Genomic DNA, 22,600 nt, shown 5'->3' on the forward strand with positions numbered 1-22,600 from the left:
CTATTATATTATAACATGAGAGTAGTATCTCTCTCTCTCTAGACTATTATATTATAATATGAGAGTAGTATCTCTGTCTCTCTAGACTATTATATTATGGACATGAGAGTAGTCTCTCTCTCTCTCTAGACTATTATAACATGAGAGTAGTATCTCTCTCTCTCTAGACTATTATATTATAACATGAGAGTAGTATCTCTCTCTCTCTAGACTATTATATTATGGACATGAGAGTACAGTCTCTCTCTAGACTATTATATTATAACATGAGAGTAGTATCTCTCTCTATCTAGACTATTATATTATAACATGAGAGTAGTCTCTCTCTCTAGACTATTATATTATAACATGAGAGTAGTGTCTCTCTCTCTCTAGACTATTATATTATAACATGAGAGTAGTCTCTCTCTCTCTAGACTATTATATTATAACATGAGAGTAGTCTCTCTCTCTCTAGACTATTATATTATAACATGAGAGTAGTCTCTCTCTCTCTAGACTATTATATTATAACATGAGAGTAGTCTCTCTCTCTAGACTATTATATTATAACATGAGAGTAGTGTCTCTCTCTCTCTAGACTATTATATTATAACATGAGAGTAGTGTCTCTCTCTCTCTAGACTATTATATTATGGACATGAGAGTACAGTCTCTCTCTAGACTATTATATTATAACATGAGAGTAGTATCTCTCTCTCTCTAGACTATTATATTATAACATGAGAGTAGTCTCTCTCTCTCTAGACTATTATATTATAACATGAGAGTAGTGTCTCTCTCTCTCTAGACTATTATATTATAACATGAGAGCAGTCTCTCTCTCTCTAGACTATTATATTATAAAATGAGAGTACAGTCTCTCTCTCTCTAGACTATTATATTATAAAATGAGAGTACAGTCTCTCTCTCTCTAGACTATTATATTATGGACATGAGAGTACAGTCTCTCTCTCCAGACTGTTATATTATAACATGAGAGTAGTCTCTCTCTCTCTCTAGACTATTATATTATGGACATGAGAGTAGTCTCTCTCTCTCTCTCTAGACTATTATATTATGGACATGAGAGTACAGTCTCTCTCTCTCTCTAGACTATTATATTATAACATGAGAGTAGTCTCTCTCTCTCTCTCTAGACTATTATATTATAACATGAGAGTAGTCTCTCTCTCTCTCTCTCTAGACTATTATATTATGGACATGAGAGTAGTCTCTCTCTCTCTCTCTCTCTCTAGACTATTATATTATGGACATGAGAGTAGTCTCTCTCTCTCTCTAGACTATTATATTATAACATGAGAGTAGTCTCTCTCTCTCTCTCTAGACTATTATATTATAACATGAGAGTAGTCTCTCTCTCTCTCTCTCTAGACTATTATATTATGGACATGAGAGTAGTCTCTCTCTCTCTCTCTCTCTCTCTCTAGACTATTATATTATGGACATGAGAGTACAGTCTCTCTCTCTCTCTCTCTCTCTAGACTATTATATTATGGACATGAGAGTACAGTCTCTCTCTCTCTAGACTATTATATTATGGACATGAGAGTACAGTCTCTCTCTCTCTAGACTATTATATTATAACATGAGAGTACAGTCTCTCTCTCTCTCTCTCTCTCTAGACTATTATATTATGGACATGAGAGTACAGTCTCTCTCTCTCTAGACTATTATATTATAACATGAGAGTACAGTCTCTCTCTCTCTCTCTCTCTCTCTAGACTATTATATTATGGACATGAGAGTAGTCTCTCTCTCTCTCTAGACTATTATATTATAACATGAGAGTAGTCTCTCTCTCTCTCTCTCTAGACTATTATATTATGGACATGAGAGTAGTCTCTCTCTCTCTCTCTAGACTATTATATTATAACACGAGAGTACAATACAGACTTTTATAAAGGGGAAGATACAGTATACAGGAGGCCCTCTCTCTCTCTCCCCTGATCCCCATTAGTGTGATTTATGGCATTGATGAGACACACTCCTCCACCCAAGGTAGACCCCCTCCCCATTTAAAACAATTCCATTTCAACCACGTTGGACGAACAGCCATCAAACTCAAAGTAATTTGAAGAAATGTAATGAAATACACAAGAGGCCCAGTTAGATCTAGCCAATGGAGCTTAGTTGCATCAACATCAGGTGTGTGTACATAGGGATACTCAATGTCACCCTTGTGTTACTGATAAGTTAGCTCTATTAATAATGCATTGTCTGTCTGAGAAGCTACAGACGCTGGAGAGGGAGCGAGGGAGAGAAGGAGAGAGAAGGGGGAGAGAGAAGGAGAGAGAAGAGGGGAGAGACGGAGAGAGAGAGAGAGAGAGAGAGATAGACAGAGAGGGAGACAGAGAGAGAGAGAGAGAGAGAGAGATACTTGGGAGAGAGAGGGAGAAAATGCAGGGAGGAAGGGAGGGAGAGAAATAGGGAGAGACAGAGATATGCTGGGAGGAAGCGAGGGAGAGAAGTAGGGAGAGACTAGCTATTCTCCTGTAGTCTTCTTGTCATCTGGAGGGTTGACATGACTTTTCCTCCAAGCCAATTCCTCCACACTGTCTTTTATTTTAGTTTTTAACCATTTTTTCTCCCCAATTTCGTGATATCCAATTGGTAGCTGCAACTGCCGTACGGACTCGGGAGAGGCGAAGGTCGAGAGCCGTGTGTCCTCCGAAACATGACCCCGCCACACTGCTTCTTGACACACTGCTTGCTTAACTCGGAAGTCAGACGCACCAATGTGTCAGAGGAAACACTGTACACCTGGCGACCGTGTCAGCGTGCACTGCGCCCGGCCCGCCACAGTCGCTAGACTGTATTTGCTCAGCCACATGCAAGATGCTGAGCCCAAACACTGGTGATTGTTCCTACTTTACCTTTACGTGTCCTGGTCATAAATGTTGTAGCCACAAAATGTTTGTTTTTGATTTTTACTTGCAATTAAATCTGGCCACTTTTGAAAAAGGCCATTATCAAAAGATGAGCTGAACTCACCTAATGCCCTACGACTATTGCTTTACTTCCACCAGCAACAAAACGGCATCGCAAAGAGGTTATAAGCTGCATCAGCAGGTCTCAGAGAGTGGTGGCATGTGCAATCCTTTCTGTCTTTGTGTCTGCTGCTCCCACAGTCTTCATAGAGTACACATCCAGGATGTAGTGGAGCTGGTCCTGGGAGCTGAGTACACATCCAGGATGTAGTGGAGGTGGTCCTGGGAGCTGAGTACACATCCAGGATGTAGTGGAGCTGGTCCTGGGAGCTGAGTACACATCCAGGATGTAGTGGAGGTGGTCCTGGGAGCTGAGTACACATCCAGGATGTAGTGGAGGTGGTCCTGGGAGCTGAGTACACATCCAGGATGTAGTGGAGGTGGTCCTGGGAGCTGAGTACACATCCAGGATGTAGTGGAGGTGGTCCTGGGAGCTGAGTACACATCCAGGATGTAGTGGAGGTGGTCCTGGGAGCTGAGTACACATCCAGGATGTAGTGGAGGTGGTCCTGGGAGCTGAGTACACATCCAGGATGTAGTGGAGGTGGTCCTGGGAGCTGAGTACACATCCAGGATGTAGTGGAGGTGGTCCTGGGAGCTGAGTACACATCCAGGATGTAGTGGAGGTGGTCCTGGGAGCTGAGTACACATCCAGGATGTAGTGGAGGTGGTCCTGGGAGCTGAGTACACATCCAGGATGTAGTGGAGGTGGTCCTGGGAGCTGAGTACACATCCAGGATGTGGAGGTGGTCCTGGAGCTGGTCCTGGGAGCTGAGTACACATCCAGTATGTAGTGGAGGTGGTCCTGGGAGCTGAGTACACATCCAGTATGTAGTGGAGGTGGTCCTGGGAGCTGAGTACACATCCAGTATGTAGTGGAGGTGGTCCTGGGAGCTGAGTACACATCCAGTATGTAGTGGAGGTGGTCCTGGGAGCTGAGTACACATCCAGGATGTAGGAGCTGTACACATCCAGGATGTAGTGGAGCTGGTCCTGGGAGCTGAGTACACATCCAGGATGTAGTGGAGCTGGTCCTGGAAGCTGAGTACACATCCAGGATGCTGAGTACACATCCAGGATGTAGTGGAGGTGGTCCTGGGAGCTGAGTACACATCCAGGATGTAGTGGAGGTGGTCCTGGGAGCTGAGTACACATCCAGTATGTAGTGGAGCTGGTCCTGGGAGCTGAGTACAAATCCAGGATGTAGTGGAGTGGTCCTGGGAGCTGAGTACAAATCCAGGATGTAGTGGAGGTGGTCCTGGGAGCTGAGTACACATCCAGGATGTAGTGGAGGTGGTCCTGGGAGCTGAGTACACATCCAGTATGTAGTGGAGCTGGTCCTGGGAGCTGAGTGCACATCCAGTATGTAGTGGAGGTGGTCCTGGGAGCTGAGTACACATCCAATATGTAGTGGAGGTGGTCCTGGGAGCTGAGTACACATCCAGTATGTGGTGGAGGTGGTCCTGGGAGCTGAGTACACATCCAGTATGTAGTGGAGCTGGTCCTGGGAGCTGAGTACACATCCAGTATGTAGTGGAGCTGGTCCTGGGAGCTGAGTACACATCCAGTATGTAGTGGAGGTGGTCCTGGGAGCTGAGTACAAATCCAGTATGTAGTGGAGCTGGTCCTGGGAGCTGAGTACACATCCAGTATGTAGTGGAGGTGGTCCTGGGAGCTGAGTACACATCCAGTATGTAGTGGAGCTGGTCCTGGGAGCTGAGTACACATCCAGTATGTAGTGGAGCTGGTCCTGGGAGCTGAGTACACATCCAGTATGTAGTGGAGCTGGTTCTGAGTTGCCACCATGTAACAGGGTTATTATGCCGCCTCAGCACATTTCAGGGCGTGGTGGCGTAGTCCCATTTTCATCACATCTTCATGGTCTGCTCCAGTCTGAGAGTCTATTAATTCATGGCCATACAGCAGGTATTGTACTCTAGGGGTCCCAGTAGTGAAGTGGCCACCATGTAACAGGGTTATTACTTGGCTCCTGAGTAATGCTCCTATGGCGGTGGTCACAGGGGACCCCAGCAGAACAGCAATCACAGATCACACAATGCTGTTTACTTTCTGCAAATTGGCCCCTGAGAGGGGCGGCCGGAGGCCCGTGGTGGCTTAGTTAAAGTGATGGAGGTGACGTCTGGTCATTGATTTTCCCTCCGTCTTCAGTTCAGCCTCTCTCCCAGCCTACTCGGCCACCCTGGGCCGCGGACCGCTATTACGGCAGTCCCCACGGTCGAGTTTAGCCGTCCCTTCTAGCCTTTAAATCACACTAAACTGTGGTTAAACTTGGGCCGTATGTGAAACACAACCTCCGTTTATGAGTTCATCAGGCTTTGGTTGGATTGAGAAGGAGTTGCTTGTTATTGATCTGGTAAGTCTTTAAGGCATGCAGGTGTCCTTACGGTATAGGGATCACACACTAGTACAGGGATTCTCGTCTTCAACTATGCTGGACCAAACTATTTTATTTTACCTTTTTTTTATACAGATTTTTTCTTATTGAGATAACATCTCTTTTCCAAGAGAGACCTGGTCCAATAGCATCAGGGGGAACAACGTTTCAGACAAAACAATACACTGACACAACAATTAACAAAACTATAAACACACAAACAGTACAACAAAAAACATTATATATTAAAAACACAAACATCTTGACTAAAAACAGCTGGCCTAAAAACAATTACACTCTTCTATGATATATACATTGATTAAGTGTTTAAACTCCACCAACAAAACTAGATCACCACATTTTGAAAAGTTCAGGAGAGAATTCCAGGACCACGTTGCTAAGTAACTAAAACTATTTCTACCATGTCCTGTTCTAATTATTGGTATGTTAGAAGCAAATCAGAATGGGACCGTAATTGATATACATTTACTGACCTGACTAAAAAAGAACAGAGATAAAATGGCATTTTACCCAATATGGCCTTATAAATCAGTGTATACCAGTGTTTAAACCTACGCAAGGTCAATGACGACCAGCCAACAGCGCTGTAGAGATCACAATGATGTGTTAGACGTTTCTGATTTGTAATGAACCTGAGGGCTTCATGATACACTGAATCAAGTGCTCTCAGAGTAGTGGCTGAGGCCTGCATATATATAACATCACTAAACCGACAGTAATGTACATCGTACCAGCTCCTTCCTGGCCTCAAAAAACGAATAGGTTGAAATTCAAACTGAGTGGGAAAGGATTGTCAATAGAAAAATCAGTATAATACTAACTGAAATGTTTGTATTTTTCTGAGATAAAACCTGATCTGATGTTAGTTGGTGAAACATGGTCTCCCCCATCTCTCATATCAGACATGAGCGTTATACATGTCATTCCATCTGATGAGTAATGATTCCTATTCTTCTTTCAATTCCCTCTCCTCTAGTAAAGCCACTGGTGTGTGACAAGTCATTAAGTTAATTAGGCTAACTTAATTAGCTACCTTCACAGGTCAAGCGCAAAGCCTCCTGATTGATGGCGCCGCGTGTAGAAGGTAATCGTCCTCCGAATCGGGTAGAACATCAAAACAACATCCAAACGCACATTAACTGCAACCCTGTAAACAATTACAAAACACTTAGTGTGCATCCCAAATGGTACCCTATTCCCTACAGATGAATCTGTTCAACCAGGGCCCACATAGAGAATAGGCCTGCCATTTAGAATTCCTGAGAAACTGCATCAAAAAGCACATTAATTGTAAACCCCAGTAAACAAGGACAAAACACTAGAGTAGGTCTGGCTCATTAACGGCTCATACCATCAAATGAAACACAGTAGCGCACGCGCACGAAACCACCAACGTTGACGACTTTAAACACACAAGTGGTGTTGAACTTCAAGGTCACGCTACAAACAAATTACGCCATTTTGAACTTGGTCATTTCTTGGTAAAAAAAAAAAAGGACAAAATCATCACTCTTTCATGGACAGTTAGAAGTCTTTTGATGACAAGAAAAGTCCCAAGTGTATCTAAAGAAGCTCTGCCCACACACTAACCCTCCATCCATCCGTTGCAGAGCGTTCCAACTGCTTTAACTGCTGCCTGGGCAACTTGAAGCTGCTGGCATTTCAAAACCCTCCACCCCCTCTCCTCTCCACATCTCCAGGCCCAATACATTACAGAGGCGTCTAGATAGAGAGCTGGCCGGCCGGCAGAGACGCGGCCACGATGCGGGGTGGAAATAAAGCTTTAAACAAGCCCCTCCCGGCACCGTGGCTGCCGAGTAACGGGCTCGGGAATTAAAGGCCATCTGTATGTTACGGTAAGACTGTCAGTTTAATACTGGGATCTATTGGGCCAGGACCTGGAGTGATGGGGGAGGCAGGGATGTCAGTAGGGATCTGGCCTTGGTCAGGCCACAGGTTTATCTAAGCCAGGCAGGCAGGGAGAAACAGAGCCTCTGTAATGAACTCCTGGCTGTCTAATAAAGACTTTTATTACCCTGTCCTAGCCGCGCTCACACACACAAACAGAAATGTGTGCGACTGCCGACACCAACGAGCGCATTCCTACTTGCAACCGTAGAGCGATGGCGACGCAGGGAAAGACCATTCATAACGCATTCCATGTTATAATCCAAACAGACAGATCATCCTCGGAGATTTCAGAATTAATCAAGAGCTCCGAGGCAGTACCTTATTTACTGTGACCTTTAGAGAGAGAGAAACACTCTGAAACACAGAGAGAGGATTGATGGATGGAAGGTAGACAGAGTGACTACATGTGGGCTCCACAATATCATGGACCAGACTCATCATCAAGTGAAATCTTGCTGCTGTACTACTTCAACCCAATGTTTGGACCAGACAAATGGTTCACAGGCATATCTGTGTGCTTTATTTAAGGACGGTGAAGGCATGGACAGGGCACACTGCACTGCACTGCACTGCACTGCACTGCACTGCACTGCACTGCACTGCACTGCACTGCACTGCACTGCACTGCACTGCACTGCACTGCACTGCACTGCAAATATTTGTTGGTCACACACAAACAAAATACGTTTAAAAGTTAATTGACTATTTCAAGCTTAATCAAGCTTCATACTGTGTTACCTCAACTTACATCCAAATGACTTTGACTCACTCGCTGGCACCAGTGTCCTCGCTCCCAACCTACCTCCCAACTAACTTTCCTTCTCTTCCTTAACTATGTTCCTTCCACTCAGCTACCAGTCAGCCAGGGCGGGGACGGACACAAATCATCATCCACGTTGCAGCACGTTCTGTTCATCCTCCCCCACTGTCAGAGCAACAGGCTGACACAGCTCTGTGTGACCCACCCACACCCACTAGCTCCTCTCCTCTCTCCTCTCACAGGTAAATCAACGTTGAGACGTTTGGTCAGGTACGATTCAGTTGCACTTAAAGTTGGCATTTAAAGCAACATTGCTATCCCACAGGCACAAGCGATTTCGCAGCAGGCAGCAACGGCTTGGCATTTACAAGCTCCATATTACAGACTAACTTTCCTTAAATACTGCTCTCATCTCCCAGAGTGCAAAGTCGAGGAAATTATCTCCAACACGCACTTCCACTTCCGTCTATTACTGCCGTAAAACCTTAAAACACATTGGAATGTTTTTTAACCGTTTGTGTACCATTTATCAAAAAAAGGACATTGTGGTATTTGTACAAACAAGCTGAATGTACACAATGATTGTGAGATGTTTTGCAAACACTAACTTCACTATTGTCGGCTGAAGAGGAGTAAAGGTACCCTCTACTAACTCCACTATTGTCTGCTGAAGAGGAGTAAAAGTCCCCTCTACGAACTCCACTATTGTCCGCTGAAGAGGAGTAAAAGTCCCCTCTACTAACTCCACTACTGTCTGCTGAAGAGGAGCAGAGAAAAAGTCCCCTCTACTAACTCCACTATTGTCTGCTGAAGAGGAGCAGAGAAAAAGTCCCCTCTACTAACTCCACTATTGTCTGCTGAAGAGGAGCAGAGAAAAAGTCCCCTCTACTAACTCCACTATTGTCTGCTGAAGAGGAGCAGAGAAAAAGTCCCCTCTACTAACTCCACTATTGTCTGCTGAAGAGGAGTAAAAGTCCCCTCTACTAACTCCACTATTGTCTGCTGAAGAGGAGCAGAGAAAAAGTCCCCTCTACTAACTCCACTATTGTCTGCTGAAGAGGAGTAAAAGTCCCCTCTACTAACTCCACTATTGTCTGCTGAAGAGGAGTAAAAGTCCCCTCTACTAACTCCACTATTGTCTGCTGAAGAGGAGCAGAGAAAAAGTCCCCTCTACTAACTCCACTATTGTCTGCTGAAGAGGAGTAAAAGTCCCCTCTACTAACCACTATTGTCTGCTGAAGAGGAGTAAAAGTCCCCTCTACTAACTCCACTATTGTCTGCTGAAGAGGAGTAAAGGTCCCCTCTACTAACTCCACTATTGTCTGCTGAAGAGGAGCAGAGTAAAGGTCCCCTCTACTAACTCCACTATTGTCTGCTGAAGAGGAGCAGAGTAAAAGTCCCCTCTACTAACTCCACTATTGTCTGCTAAAGAGGGGCAGAGTAAAAGTCCCCTCTACAAACTCCACTATTGTCTGCTGAAGAGGAGCAGAGTAAAAGTCCCCTCTACTAACTCCACTATTGTCTGAAGAGGAGTAAAAGTCCCCTCTACTAACTCTACTATTGTCTGCTGAAGAGGAGCAGAGTAAAAGTCCCCTCTACTAACTCCACTATTGTCTGCTGAAGAGGAGCAGAGTAAAGGTCCCCTCTACTAACTCCACTATTGTCTGCTGAAGAGGAGCAGAGTAAAAGTCCCCTCTGCTAACTCCACTATTGTCTGCTGAAGAGGAGCAGAGTAAAAGTCCCCTCTACTAACTCCACTATTGTCTGCTGAAGAGGAGCAGAGTAAAAGTCTCCTCTACTCACTCCACTATTGTCTGCTAAAGAGGAGCTGAGTAAAAGTCCCCTCTACAAACTCCACTATTGTCTGCTGAAGAGGAGCAGAGTAAAAGTCCCCTCTACAAACTCCACTATTGTCTGCTGAAGAGGAGTAAAAGTCCCCTCTACTAACTCCACTATTGTCTGCTGAAGAGGAGTAAAAGTCCCCTCTACTAACTCTACTATTGTCTGCTGAAGAGGAGTAAAAGTCCCCTCTACTAACTCCACTATTGTCTGCTGAAGAGGAGCAGAGTAAAAGTCCCCTCTACTAACTCCACTATTGTCTGCTGAAGTGGAGCAGAGTAAAAGTCCCCTCTACTAACTCCACTATTGTCTGCTGAAGAGGAGCAGAGTAAAAGTCCCCTCTACTAACTCCACTATTGTCTGCTGAAGAGGAGCAGAGTAAAAGTCCCCTCTACTCACTCCACTATTGTCTGCTAAAGAGGAGCAGAGTAAAAGTCCCCTCTACAAACTCCACTATTGTCTGCTGAAGAGGAGCAGAGTAAAAGTCCCCTCTACTAACTCCACTATTGTCTGCTGAAGAGGAGCAGAGAAAAAGTCCCCTCTACTAACTCCACTATTGTCTGCTGAAGAGGAGTAAAAGTCCCCTCTACTAACCACTATTGTCTGCTGAAGAGGAGTAAAAGTCCCCTCTACTAACTCCACTATTGTCTGCTGAAGAGGAGTAAAGGTCCCTCTACTAACTCCACTATTGTCTGCTGAAGAGGAGCAGAGTAAAGGTCCCCTCTACTAACTCCACTATTGTCTGCTGAAGAGGAGCAGAGTAAAAGTCCCCTCTACTAACTCCACTATTGTCTGCTAAAGAGGGCAGAGTAAAAGTCCCCTCTACAAACTCCACTATTGTCTGCTGAAGAGGAGCAGAGTAAAAGTCCCCTCTACTAACTCCACTATTGTCTGAAGAGGAGTAAAAGTCCCCTCTACTAACTCTACTATTGTCTGCTGAAGAGGAGCAGAGTAAAAGTCCCCTCTACTAACTCCACTATTGTCTGCTGAAGAGGAGCAGAGTAAAGGTCCCCTCTACTAACTCCACTATTGTCTGCTGAAGAGGAGCAGAGTAAAAGTCCCCTCTGCTAACTCCACTATTGTCTGCTGAAGAGGAGCAGAGTAAAAGTCCCCTCTACTAACTCCACTATTGTCTGCTGAAGAGGAGCAGAGTAAAAGTCTCCTCTACTCACTCCACTATTGTCTGCTAAAGAGGAGCTGAGTAAAAGTCCCCTCTACAAACTCCACTATTGTCTGCTGAAGAGGAGCAGAGTAAAAGTCCCCTCTACAAACTCCACTATTGTCTGCTGAAGAGGAGTAAAAGTCCCCTCTACTAACTCCACTATTGTCTGCTGAAGAGGAGTAAAAGTCCCCTCTACTAACTCTACTATTGTCTGCTGAAGAGGAGTAAAAGTCCCCTCTACTAACTCCACTATTGTCTGCTGAAGAGGAGCAGAGTAAAAGTCCCCTCTACTAACTCCACTATTGTCTGCTGAAGTGGAGCAGAGTAAAAGTCCCCTCTACTAACTCCACTATTGTCTGCTGAAGAGGAGCAGAGTAAAAGTCCCCTCTACTAACTCCACTATTGTCTGCTGAAGAGGAGCAGAGTAAAAGTCCCCTCTACTCACTCCACTATTGTCTGCTAAAGAGGAGCAGAGTAAAAGTCCCCTCTACAAACTCCACTATTGTCTGCTGAAGAGGAGCAGAGTAAAAGTCCCCTCTACTAACTCCACTATTGTCTGCTGAAGAGGAGCAGAGTAAAAGTCCCCTCTACTCACTCCACTATTGTCTGCTAAAGAGGAGCAGAGTAAAAGTCCCCTCTACAAACTCCACTATTGTCTGCTGAAGAGGAGCAGAGTAAAAGTCCCCTCTACTAACTCCACTATTGTCTGCTGAAGAGGAGCAGAGTAAAAGTCCCCTCTACTAACTCCACTATTGTCTGCTGAAGAGGAGCAGAGTAAAAGTCCCCTCTACTAACTCCACTATTGTCTGCTGAAGAGGAGCAGAGTAAAAGTCCTCTCTGCCTTTGGGCACAGAGAAGGAGCCGCCACTGCCAAGGTTTACACAGTGATGTAGAGAGAGGTGGGAGGGAGGGAAGGGGAGGATGAGGACAAGATACTCCGGGGGGATGAAACGATTTCAGAAGTGTGTGTAACGAGAGAGAGGGCAAGTGTGTGTGTGCACGCTGTGTGCTATATCAGATGGATGTGTCTGTGTCTATACCAGATGGGTGTGTGACAGTATGTTCATGTAAGAGATGCTGAGTGTGTTTGCCTGGTTGTGTATGTGTTATGTTTGTTCCAGTGTGTGTTGCACGGGGGTGATTAAAGAGGATTGGGTCTGGTCCTGGGGGTCTCTCTCTCTCTCTCTCTCTCTCTCTCTCTCTCTCTCTCTCTCTCTCTCTCTCTCTCTCTCTCTCTCTCTCTCTCTCTCTCTCTCTCTCTCTCTCTCTCTCTCTCTCTCTCTCTCTCTCTCTCTCTCTCTCTCTCTCTCTCTCTCTCTCTCTCTCACACACAGCAGGCTGCCAACAGCAGCACTTTTAATAAGAGACTTGTTTAATCCCTGTGTGCTTCCCTTTCCATTCTCTTCTTTCCCACCTACCAACCTTGAAAATCTCCTTTCCATTGTTTGCTTCTTCCAGTGAGTGTGTGTCCTCCCTCAGCCTCTGTTCAGATCAACACACTCCACACACACTAACAGCAGGAGCCTGTCTTCTCCCCTTTGACTAATACTATTTACACTAGAGCAGTAGACATAGGCAGAGCAGTAGACATGGGCAGAGCAGTAGAAACAGACAGAGCAGTAGACACAGGCAGAGCAGTAGACACAGACAGAGCAGTAGGCAGAGCAGTAGACACAGACAGAGCAGTAGACATGGGCAGAGCAGTAGAAACAGACAGAGCAGTAGACACAGACAGAGCAGTAGACACAGACAGAGCAGTAGGCAGAGCAGTAGACACAGACAGAGCAGTAGACACGGGCAGAGCAGTAGAAACAGACAGAGCAGTAGACACAGGCAGAGCAGTAGACACAGGCAGAGCAGTAGACACAGGCAGAGCAGTAGACACAGACAGAGCAGTAGGCAGAGCAGTAGACACAGACAGAGCAGTAGACACAGACAGAGCAGTAGACACAGTGTACAGCACTTTGAGATATCAGCTGATGTACGAAGGGCTATATAAATGAATTTGATTTGATGATTTGATGTACACCGATGCATCTTCATGAACCATTCCCATCAGCGCTATAGCAACACGCTTTACAACAACTACAAGTCTCCAGTCAGCTACCTAACATTTACATTCACAGTCCGCAAACATTTTAACCCTCCCCTAACTCTGCTACCTAACATTTTAACCCTCCACTAACTCTGCTATCTAACATTGTAACCCTCCACTAACTCTGCTATCTAATTTGTAACCCTCCGCTAACTCTGCTATCTAACATTTTAACCCTCCACTAACTCTGCTATCTAACATTTTAACCCTCCACTAACGCTGCTATCTAACATTTTAACCCTCCACTAACTCTGCTATCTAACATTGTAACCCTCCACTAACTCTGCTATATAACATTGTAACCCTCCACTAACTCTGCTATCTAACATTGTAACCCTCCACTAACTCTGTTATCTAACATGTTAAACCTCCACTAACTCTGCTATCTAACATTGTAACCCTCCACTAACTCTGTTATCTAACATGTTAAACCTCCACTAACTCTGCTATCTAACATTGTAACCCTCCACTAACTCTGTTATCTAACATGTTAAACCTCCACTAACTCTGCTATCTAACATTGTAACCCTCCACTAACTCTGCTATCTAACATTTTAATCCTCCACTAACGCTGCTATCTAACATTTTAACCCTCCACTAACTCTGTTATCTAACATGTTAAACCTCCACTAACTCTGCTATCTAACATTGTAACCCTCCACTAACTCTGTTATCTAACATGTTAAACCTCCACTAACTCTGCTATCTAACATTGTAACCCTCCACTAACTCTGTTATCTAACATGTTAAACCTCCACTAACTCTGCTATCTAACATTGTAACCCTCCACTAACTCTGCTATCTAACATTTTAATCCTCCACTAACTCTGCTATCTAACATTTTAACCCTCCACTAACTCTGTTATCTAACATGTTAAACCTCCACTAACTCTGCTATCTAACATTGTAACCCTCCACTAACTCTGTTATCTAACATTGTAACCCTCCACTAACTCTGCTATCTAACATTGTAACCCTCCACTAACTCTGCTATCTAACATTGTAGCCCTCCACTAACTCTGCTATCTAACATGTTAAACCTCCACTAACTCTGCTATCTAACATTTTAAACCTCCACTAACTCTGCTATCTAACATTTTAAACCTCCACTAACTCTGCTATCTAACATTGTAACCCTCCACTAACTCTGCTATCTAACATTGTAACCCTCCACTAACTCTGCTATCTAACATTTTAACCCTCCACTAACGCTGCTATCTAACATTTTAAACTTCCACTAACTCTGCTATCTAACATTGTAACCCTCCACTAACTCTGCTATCTAACATTGTAACCCTCCACTAACTCTGCTATCTAACATTGTAGCCCTCCACTAACTCTGCTATCTAACATTGTAGCCCTCCACTAACTCTGCTATCTAACATTGTAGCCCTCCACTAACTCTGCTATCTAACATTGTAACCCTCCACTAACTCTGCTATCTAACATTGTAGCCCTCCACTAACTCTGCTATCTAACATGTTAAACCTCCACTAACTCTGCTATCTAACATTTTAAACCTCCACTAACTCTGCTATCTAACATTTTAACCCTCCACTAACGCTGCTATCTAACATTTTAACTGAGCTTTAACCTTTACATTTTGCCTGTAATTTAACATATCTTTCCCAGCATGCAGCGTTTTCAGTATGCCTCAGGCTTTTATGTTTCTCTTCCTCCTTCTGCAACATCAATTAACCCCCATTTTCTACGCACATAGAGCCAATAGGACAGGCTGACCTTTCCCGGAGAAATTGAAATGTGCTTTACATTTATCAACTTAATTAGGTTCACAAGCTGCCGCACGCTACCCTTGATTACACTGTAATTCAATAAGAAAAACATTATTTCAAATGCAGATAGAGGAAAATAATAAAAAAGCCCTTCTGGTGGGACTTGCCATTTTCAGTTAGGGACATTTCAAATGAAAATGTATGACAATGGAGCAACTATGATGACACTGGTGATGGTAGCGGCCATTTTGGCCCACTGTCAGTTTCGGTTTCAAGGTAAAAAAGGCACATAGATGCATGTTTCTGCTGTCATGTCATACGAACTTCACCCTGTCGCTCACAGAGATACCACAGCCCGGGAAGCAGATCGGGGAATTTAAGTGAAGCCATGGCTGTTGTCAACGCTAGTCTCTTACCACTTCAAACACGTGCTTCTATCCCATCGATCCTTAATACTCATATAACTATAGATGGCCTTGTAAGATGTGTTGTAGGCTCAAATTCAGCTGTTTAACTGCTGCTTCAATAATGTGATGGCGTCAGAATAAGCCAAAAGAAGACGTCATCACCACCACCCTGTGTGCCCACACACACACCTTGGAGGAGGAAGTGTCACACTCCTGGCAGATCCAGCCGTATCCTGTCTGCTTGGGAGACTTCTTCAGGGGAGGGTCCAGACAGCCAAAGTGGTAGCACAGACAACACTCATCACACCTACAGGAGAGAGAGGTGGGGAAGGAGTCACATACAGTGGAACACACACACACACACACACACACACACACACACACACACACACACACACACACACACACACACACACACACACACACACACACACACACACACACACACACACACACACAGTTCCAATATAACTCAGAGTATTCTTCAATGGAAGCTTGTTTAACATCAGATATGTGCGGTGTCCGTCAGGGCAGTTGCCTTGGGCCGCTGCTCTTTTCTATTTTTACAAATGATTTGTCTTACAAGAAGCTAAAATGACTATGTAGCCTGATGATTGCACACTCCACACATCAGCACCTACAGCCAGTAAGTTAACTGAGAGTCATCACTGTCGAACGCTCCCTAAAACACTTCTGCGAGCAGGCCATTCGAATCGACCTGGCTGGGGTATCCTGGAAGGATATTGACCTCATCCCGTCAGTCGAGGATGCCTGGTCGTTCTTTGAAAGTAATTTCCTCAACATCTGAAATAAGCATGCCCCTTTCAAAAAATGTAGAACTAAGAACAGATATAGCCCTTGATTCACTCCAGACCTGACTGCCCTCGACCAGCACAAAACCATCCTGTGGCGGACTGCACTAGCATCGAATAGTCCCAGTGATATGCAACTTTTCAGGGAAGTCAGGAACCAATACATGCAGTCAGTCAGGAAAGCAAAGGCTAGCTTTTTCAAACAGAAATTTGCATCCTGTAGCTCGAACTCCAAAAGGTTTTAGGCACTGTAAAGTCCATGGAGAATAAGAGCACCTCCTCCCAGCTGCCCACTGCACTGAGGCTAGGTAACACTGTCACCGCCGATAAATCTAAGATAATCAAGAATTTCAATAAGCATTTCTTTACGGCTGGCCATGCTTTCCTCCTGGCTATCCCAACCCCGGCCAACAGCTCTGCACCCCCCAGCTACTTTCCCAAGCCTCCCACCTTCTCCACCCAAATCCTGATAGCAGATGTTTTGAAAGAGCTGCAAAACCTGGACCCGTAGAAATCAGCTGGGCTTGAAAATCTGCTTCTAAAATTATTCGCTGCAATTTTTGCTACCCCTATTACTAGTCTGTTCAACCTCTCTTTCATATCATCCAAGATCCCCAAAGACTGGAAAGCTGCCGCGGTCATCCCCCTCTTCAAAGGGGTGACACTTTAGACCCAAACTGTTACAGACCTATATCCATCCTGCCCTGCCTTTCTAAAGTCCTCGAAAGCCAACTTAATAAAACAGATCACCAACATTTTGAATCCCACGTACCTTCTCCGCTGTGCAATCCAGTTTCCGAGCTGGTCACGGGTGCACCTCAGCCACGCTCATGGTACTAAACGATATCATAACCGCCATTGATTAAATACGGTACTGTGCAGCCGTCTTCATCGACCTGGCCAAGGCTTTCGACTCTGTCAATCACTGTATTCTTGTCGGCAGACTCAACAGCCTTGGTTTCTCAAATGACTGCCTCGCCTGGTTCACCAACTACTTCTCAGAGAGAGTTCAGTGTGTCAAATCAGAGGGCCTGTTGTCCGGACCGCTGGCAGACTCTATGGGGGAGCCACACGGTTCAATTTTTGGCCCAACTCTTTTCTCTGTATATATATCAATGCTGCGGGTCCATGATCCACCTCTACGCAGACGACACCATTCTGTATAATTCTGGCCCTTCTTAGGACACTGTGTTAACTAACCTCCAAACGAGCTTCAATGCCATACAACACTCCTTCCGTGGCCTCCAACTGCTCTTAAACGCTAGTAAAACCAAATGCATGCTTTTCAACCGTTCACTGCCTGCACCTGCCCGCCCGACTAACATCACTACTCTGGACGGTTCTGACTTAGAATATGTGGACAAATACAAATACCTAGGTGTCTGGCTAGACTGTAAACTCTACTTCCAGACTCATATTAAACATCTCCAATCCAAAATGAAATCGAGAATCATCTTCCTATTTTGCAACAAAGCCTCCTTCACTCATGCCACCAAACAAACCCTCGTAAAACTGAATATCCTACCGGTCCTTGACTTTGGCGATGTCATTTACAAGATAGCCTCCAATACTCTACTCAGCAAACTGGATGCAGTCTATCACAGTGCCATCCATTTTGTCACCAAAGCCCCATATACTACCAACCACTGCGACCTGTATGCTCTAGTCGGCTGTCCCTCGCTACATATTCGTCACCAGACCCACTGGCTCCAGGTCATCTATAAGTTAACTGTTAGGTAAAGCTCCGCTTTATCTCAGCTCACTGGTCACGATAACAACACCCACCTGTAGTACGCACTCCAGCAGGTATATCTCACTGGTCATCCCCAAAGTGATAACTTCCTTTGGCCGCCTTTCCTTCCAGTTCTCTGCTGCCACTGACTGGAACGAATTGCAAAAATCTCTGAAGCTGGAGTATTATATTTCCCTCACTAACTTTAAACATCAGCTATCTGAGCAGCTAACCGATCGCTGCAGCTGTACATAGCCCATCTGTAAATAGTGCATCCAATCTACCTACCTCATCTCCATATTGTTTTTATTTACTCTTCTGCTCTTTTGCACACCAGTATTTCTACTTGCACATCATCATCTGCCCATCTATCACTCCAGTGTTGATTTGCTAAATTGTAATCACTTCGCTACTATGGCCTTTATTTTGTCTCTATTGTGTTTTTGACTGTACGCTTGTTTATTCCATGTGTAACTCTGTTGTTGTTTGTGTCGCAGTGCTTTGCTTTATCTTGGCTAGGTCGCAGTTACAAATGAGAACTTGTTCTCAACTAGTCTACCTGGTTAAATAAAGGTGTTCTCAACTAGTCTACCTGGTTAAATAAAGGTGTTCTCAACTAGTCTACCTGGTTAAATAAAGGTGTTCTCAACTAGTCTACCTGGTTAAATAAAGGTGAAATAAAGAAATACATTAAAAAAAAACAGCAATGAGTTAAGGTCAGTGTCAGAACTGGTAATTATCAATAAACTGGTCTTAAATACCTCTAAAACCAAAAGCATTGCATTTGGTTCAAAGCATCCTCGTAGACCTAAACCTCTACTGGAGATATGTGTAAAGGGTGTGACCATTGAACAAGGTGAAGCAGCTGAACTCCGAGGAGTAACATTGGATGGTCAGTCATCATGGTCAAGCCATATTGACAAAGTTGTTGTGAAAATGGGGAAGGGCATGTCTGCTTTGTTTTTGACACAAGAATAAACTGTACTAGATATTCAGGCTCTGATCGTTTCCCATCTTGATTCCTATCTGGTAATATAGAGGTAATATAGTCAGGTGCAGTAGAGAAGCTGCAGCTGACTCAAAACAAAGCAGCACGTCTTTAACCGCACAGACACTACTAACATTAACAACATGCATCATAGTCTTTCATGGTTGAGGACAAATTGTCTACTTCTCTTCTAAAGAAACATGTGTGTGTTGAAAATGCCTAACCACTTGTATAATCTATTTGCATACACTTCAAACAAACACCCATAACCCACCAGACAGGCCACTACGGGTTTCCTCAGTGTACCCAAACCAAAATCAGATGTAATGTGTCACTCAGTTCTGTATAGAGCCATGTCATCATGGAATGATCTGTCACCAGAGGTTACACAGGCAAAAAGCAAGGTCTTCAAGGTCCTCAATATCTACTAATGTAGATATGAATAGTGTGTATAGTATTTTTCGTTTTCTCTCTGTTTCCAATATATAACTCTTATTTGAATTGGATGTAACATCTTATGTTGTTCTTGTCTACAACTGTTCTGTACTTTGTCATGTATTTGTACGTTTTGTGTGGAGCCCAGGAAGAGTAGCTGCTGCATGTGCAGTAGCTAATGGGGATCCTAATCAACTAAACAAACACACACACTAAGAATGACAGATCATGACAGGGCAGGTAGTTGTCAGGGATTAGATGATTATGAAATCAAACCACACTGTTACTACTCCTTCCCTTGACCTTACACACCTGTCATACTATGAGCATAGCTTTTTGTATAGTTTGGCTAGCCAGACAGCTTTATCATTACACAAGCCAGTAAACCGTCCTACCATGGTGTCCTCGGGTCAGGCAACGGGGTTTTGCAACCTTACAGTACAGGCAGTAAAAAACAAAATAGGAATATCGACTTTCACACACATCAATATGGTTTTGTGTGTGTGTGGTGTGTGTGGGTGTTTACCTGAGTGAGTTTTTCTGTGTTGGAAACAGAATGAGACAACTAAAACTCAATTTAGCATTCATGAGATTCCAGTGGTTGAGCCTGAATGCCCTTCAGTCCATCCATCCTTCTCTCCCTCCTCTCCTTCCAGTCCATGATCAACTAATTATGTCCTAATCAATGTGGGAGATTCAGATTTTTCAATGAAAATCTGATCAACCAGATACCAGCCCAGGGAGATCAATCTGTTCATTCGCTCTTCTCATCTCTATTACGGGAGGGGGAGAGGAGAGGAGGGGGACAGGAGAGGATGAGGGGAGGGGGGAGACGGGGAAGAGGAGAGGGGGAGACGGGAAAGAGGAGAGGGGGAGACGGGAAAGAGGAGAGGGGGAGACGGGGAAGAGGAGAGGGGGAGGGGAAGAGGAGGAGAGGGGGTGGAGTGGAAGAGGAGGGGAAAAAGGAGAGGGGAGGAGAGGAGGGGAAGAGGAAAGGAGGGGAGGAGGGGGAGAGGAAAGGAGGGGAGGAGGGGGAGATGAGAGGAGAGGAGAGGAGGGGATAGGAGAGGGAGAGGGACTTGGGGAAGGTGAACCACATAGGATGAAGATCGATTTCTGTGCAAATGTCTCATGGATATCTATGCATGATTTAGGCTACCTGAAAGTCCAATAAACATGACTGTACTTGTCTAGGATAGAGAGACTGTAACACAACAGCATATCGAAACAGAGCCAGACGTGTATTTAAGTCCCAGTGAAGTTGTGATGACAACTGGTGAAGTTCCGGAGGGTTGAACCCAGCACCTCCTGTCAGAGGAGCCCTTTTCACCACAACAACTACCAGGAACCGCTATTCTAATTAAAGAACCTATTATGAATAAAGGCCTTAGTCTACTTCACAGACTAATGAGGAAGTAACCCAACCATGTGGACATCTCCCCTTGAACCCGTCACACACATATCGCCACAGCAGAGTCACTGTGTTTCTTGTACACATACAGTGGCCTATCTCTTCCAGACAGGCAAGGCTATTTCCAATCCCACCATTCCCACAGGATCAACCACCACTGGGGATCGTTCTAAGCTAAGCCCCCCAACATAATCTATCTGTTCCAATTCTCTGTCAATATACTGAGCAGGGGTTTATTGTGAAATCTATGGGTGTTCAGTCACCGCTCCTACAAATGAATTCTGCTTCATGTAGTCGCACCAGAAGGAAATGGAGACCTTCCCACGTTGATGTGAATATCTGAATGTACACAGTATGAACAAAAAGGCTACTGCCAACAACGCAAAGAAGCAGCATCTGTTGAAAGACTGCATGCTGTAGTGTGCAAAAAGCAAGTACTAATGAATAAAGTCTACCAACGTCCTGTGTGGGAAGGGATAGTACAACCAATAAGATACTAGTGCAGCAGCCATACCATGAACGCTGATAACTAAAAGGTAAGACATCTACAATACCTATGCCTTCCCTGATACAGACAGTAAATAACAAACACATTACGACTAGAAGATAGAATATAAAACATCCAACACCGCTTCCCGGAAAGCGTGGCCAGAGGACGTCTTTTTGCTGCCCTGGTGTTCACCTCAAGTAAAATAGTTTATCTTTCATAAACCTGAGGTATTAAACACTAAAACAACCGTGTACATATATCAATGTGAATTCATTCCACGGCAGGCAATATTTTACATACTACAGTAGCTGTGTCTGTATTCGTCTATTTCCTCCCCTCTGTCCCTATCTCCTCCATATATTCACTGTGACAGGGCAATGTAGAAACGTGTTGCTGTCGACAGCAGACTGTCAGCTCAGAACAGCCTCTCTTACATGATCTGCAGTTAAAGGAGACGCCATCAGAGGAAACCGGTAACAACTGCTCTGTTCACATCCTATTCAACCTATTCAAATCGGTAGTGGAATAGCTAATGGGTGTTAAAGTCCGCCCAGGTCATCATCCTCTTTAACTAACGAAGTGTAAATCATTTAGTTTAGTGTCTGGAATTAAGTACATTAACATCATATGAGAGAGTGTGACTGGTGATTGGGAATAGGGAACATGCAGTAGGGGAGGTTTTGGGGTTGAGAATGGGGTGTGGATGACATGTCTTCTAAGTGCACATCAAGACCTGGTTTCCTGGACTTATTCCATGTTTTTAGTCCAGGACCAAGTATATTATGTGTCAGCCCCTAAACCTGTTAGATTGACTAAAACCAGAGTAACAATTCAATTCATAGATAATTGGTATCTTACGAAGTCAGTGTTTCCCAACCCTGGTCCTCCAGTATCCCCAACATTACACATTTTTGTTGTAGCCCTGGACAAAAACACCTACGTTGAGGGCTTGATGATTAGTGAGCGTGTCCAGAGCTACAATACAAACGGTGTACTGTTGAGGGTACTTGAAGACCACGGTTGGGAGACGCCGTACTAAGTTGTAGAAGCAGAGACGAACAGCTGGTGCACATCAGCAGGGAACCTGCAGAGGCAGGTGGTCCACACACACACGGACGCAGAGACACACCACACCCACACTAGATGGGCTGAGTAGGCATATCTGTCTAGGAAACAAGGGGGAATTTAAAGCACCCTCTGGCCTCATCAGTGAAAAGAAGACAAATGACCACAAGTGTGTCTGCGGCGCTAATAAGTTACCCTCCTATTGTGGCACACAATCACCAATTGATTAACCATGAATCTCCTCTACAGGGCCAAGAGAGGAGGAGGTAGACTCCTCTGCCGGAGACATGCACACACACACGCACGCGCACCCGCACACAAAAGCACACTTGAAACACCTCCCAAAACTTTTAT

General features: G+C 44.6%; 1 protein-coding gene across 4 annotated transcripts in view; it reads right to left on the reverse strand.

Moving 5' to 3' along the window:
- Positions 1 to 22,600, reverse strand: part of LOC124012546 (PHD finger protein 14-like) — a 166,807-nt gene that overhangs the window by 27,871 nt on the left and 116,336 nt on the right. For all 4 annotated transcript variants that reach the window (XR_006834737.1, XM_046326294.1, XM_046326295.1 and 1 more), the window contains one exon: positions 15,503 to 15,620. Coding sequence is in view for 3 of the 4 variants with exons in the window: in XM_046326294.1 (XP_046182250.1) it covers positions 15,503 to 15,620 (118 nt within the window). In the remaining variant the exon portion in view is untranslated. The remainder of the gene's footprint in view (positions 1 to 15,502; positions 15,621 to 22,600) is intronic.

The sequence above is a fragment of the Oncorhynchus gorbuscha genome, linkage group LG24 (assembly GCF_021184085.1).
Source record: "Oncorhynchus gorbuscha isolate QuinsamMale2020 ecotype Even-year linkage group LG24, OgorEven_v1.0, whole genome shotgun sequence".
Taxonomy (NCBI): Eukaryota; Metazoa; Chordata; class Actinopteri; order Salmoniformes; family Salmonidae; genus Oncorhynchus; species Oncorhynchus gorbuscha.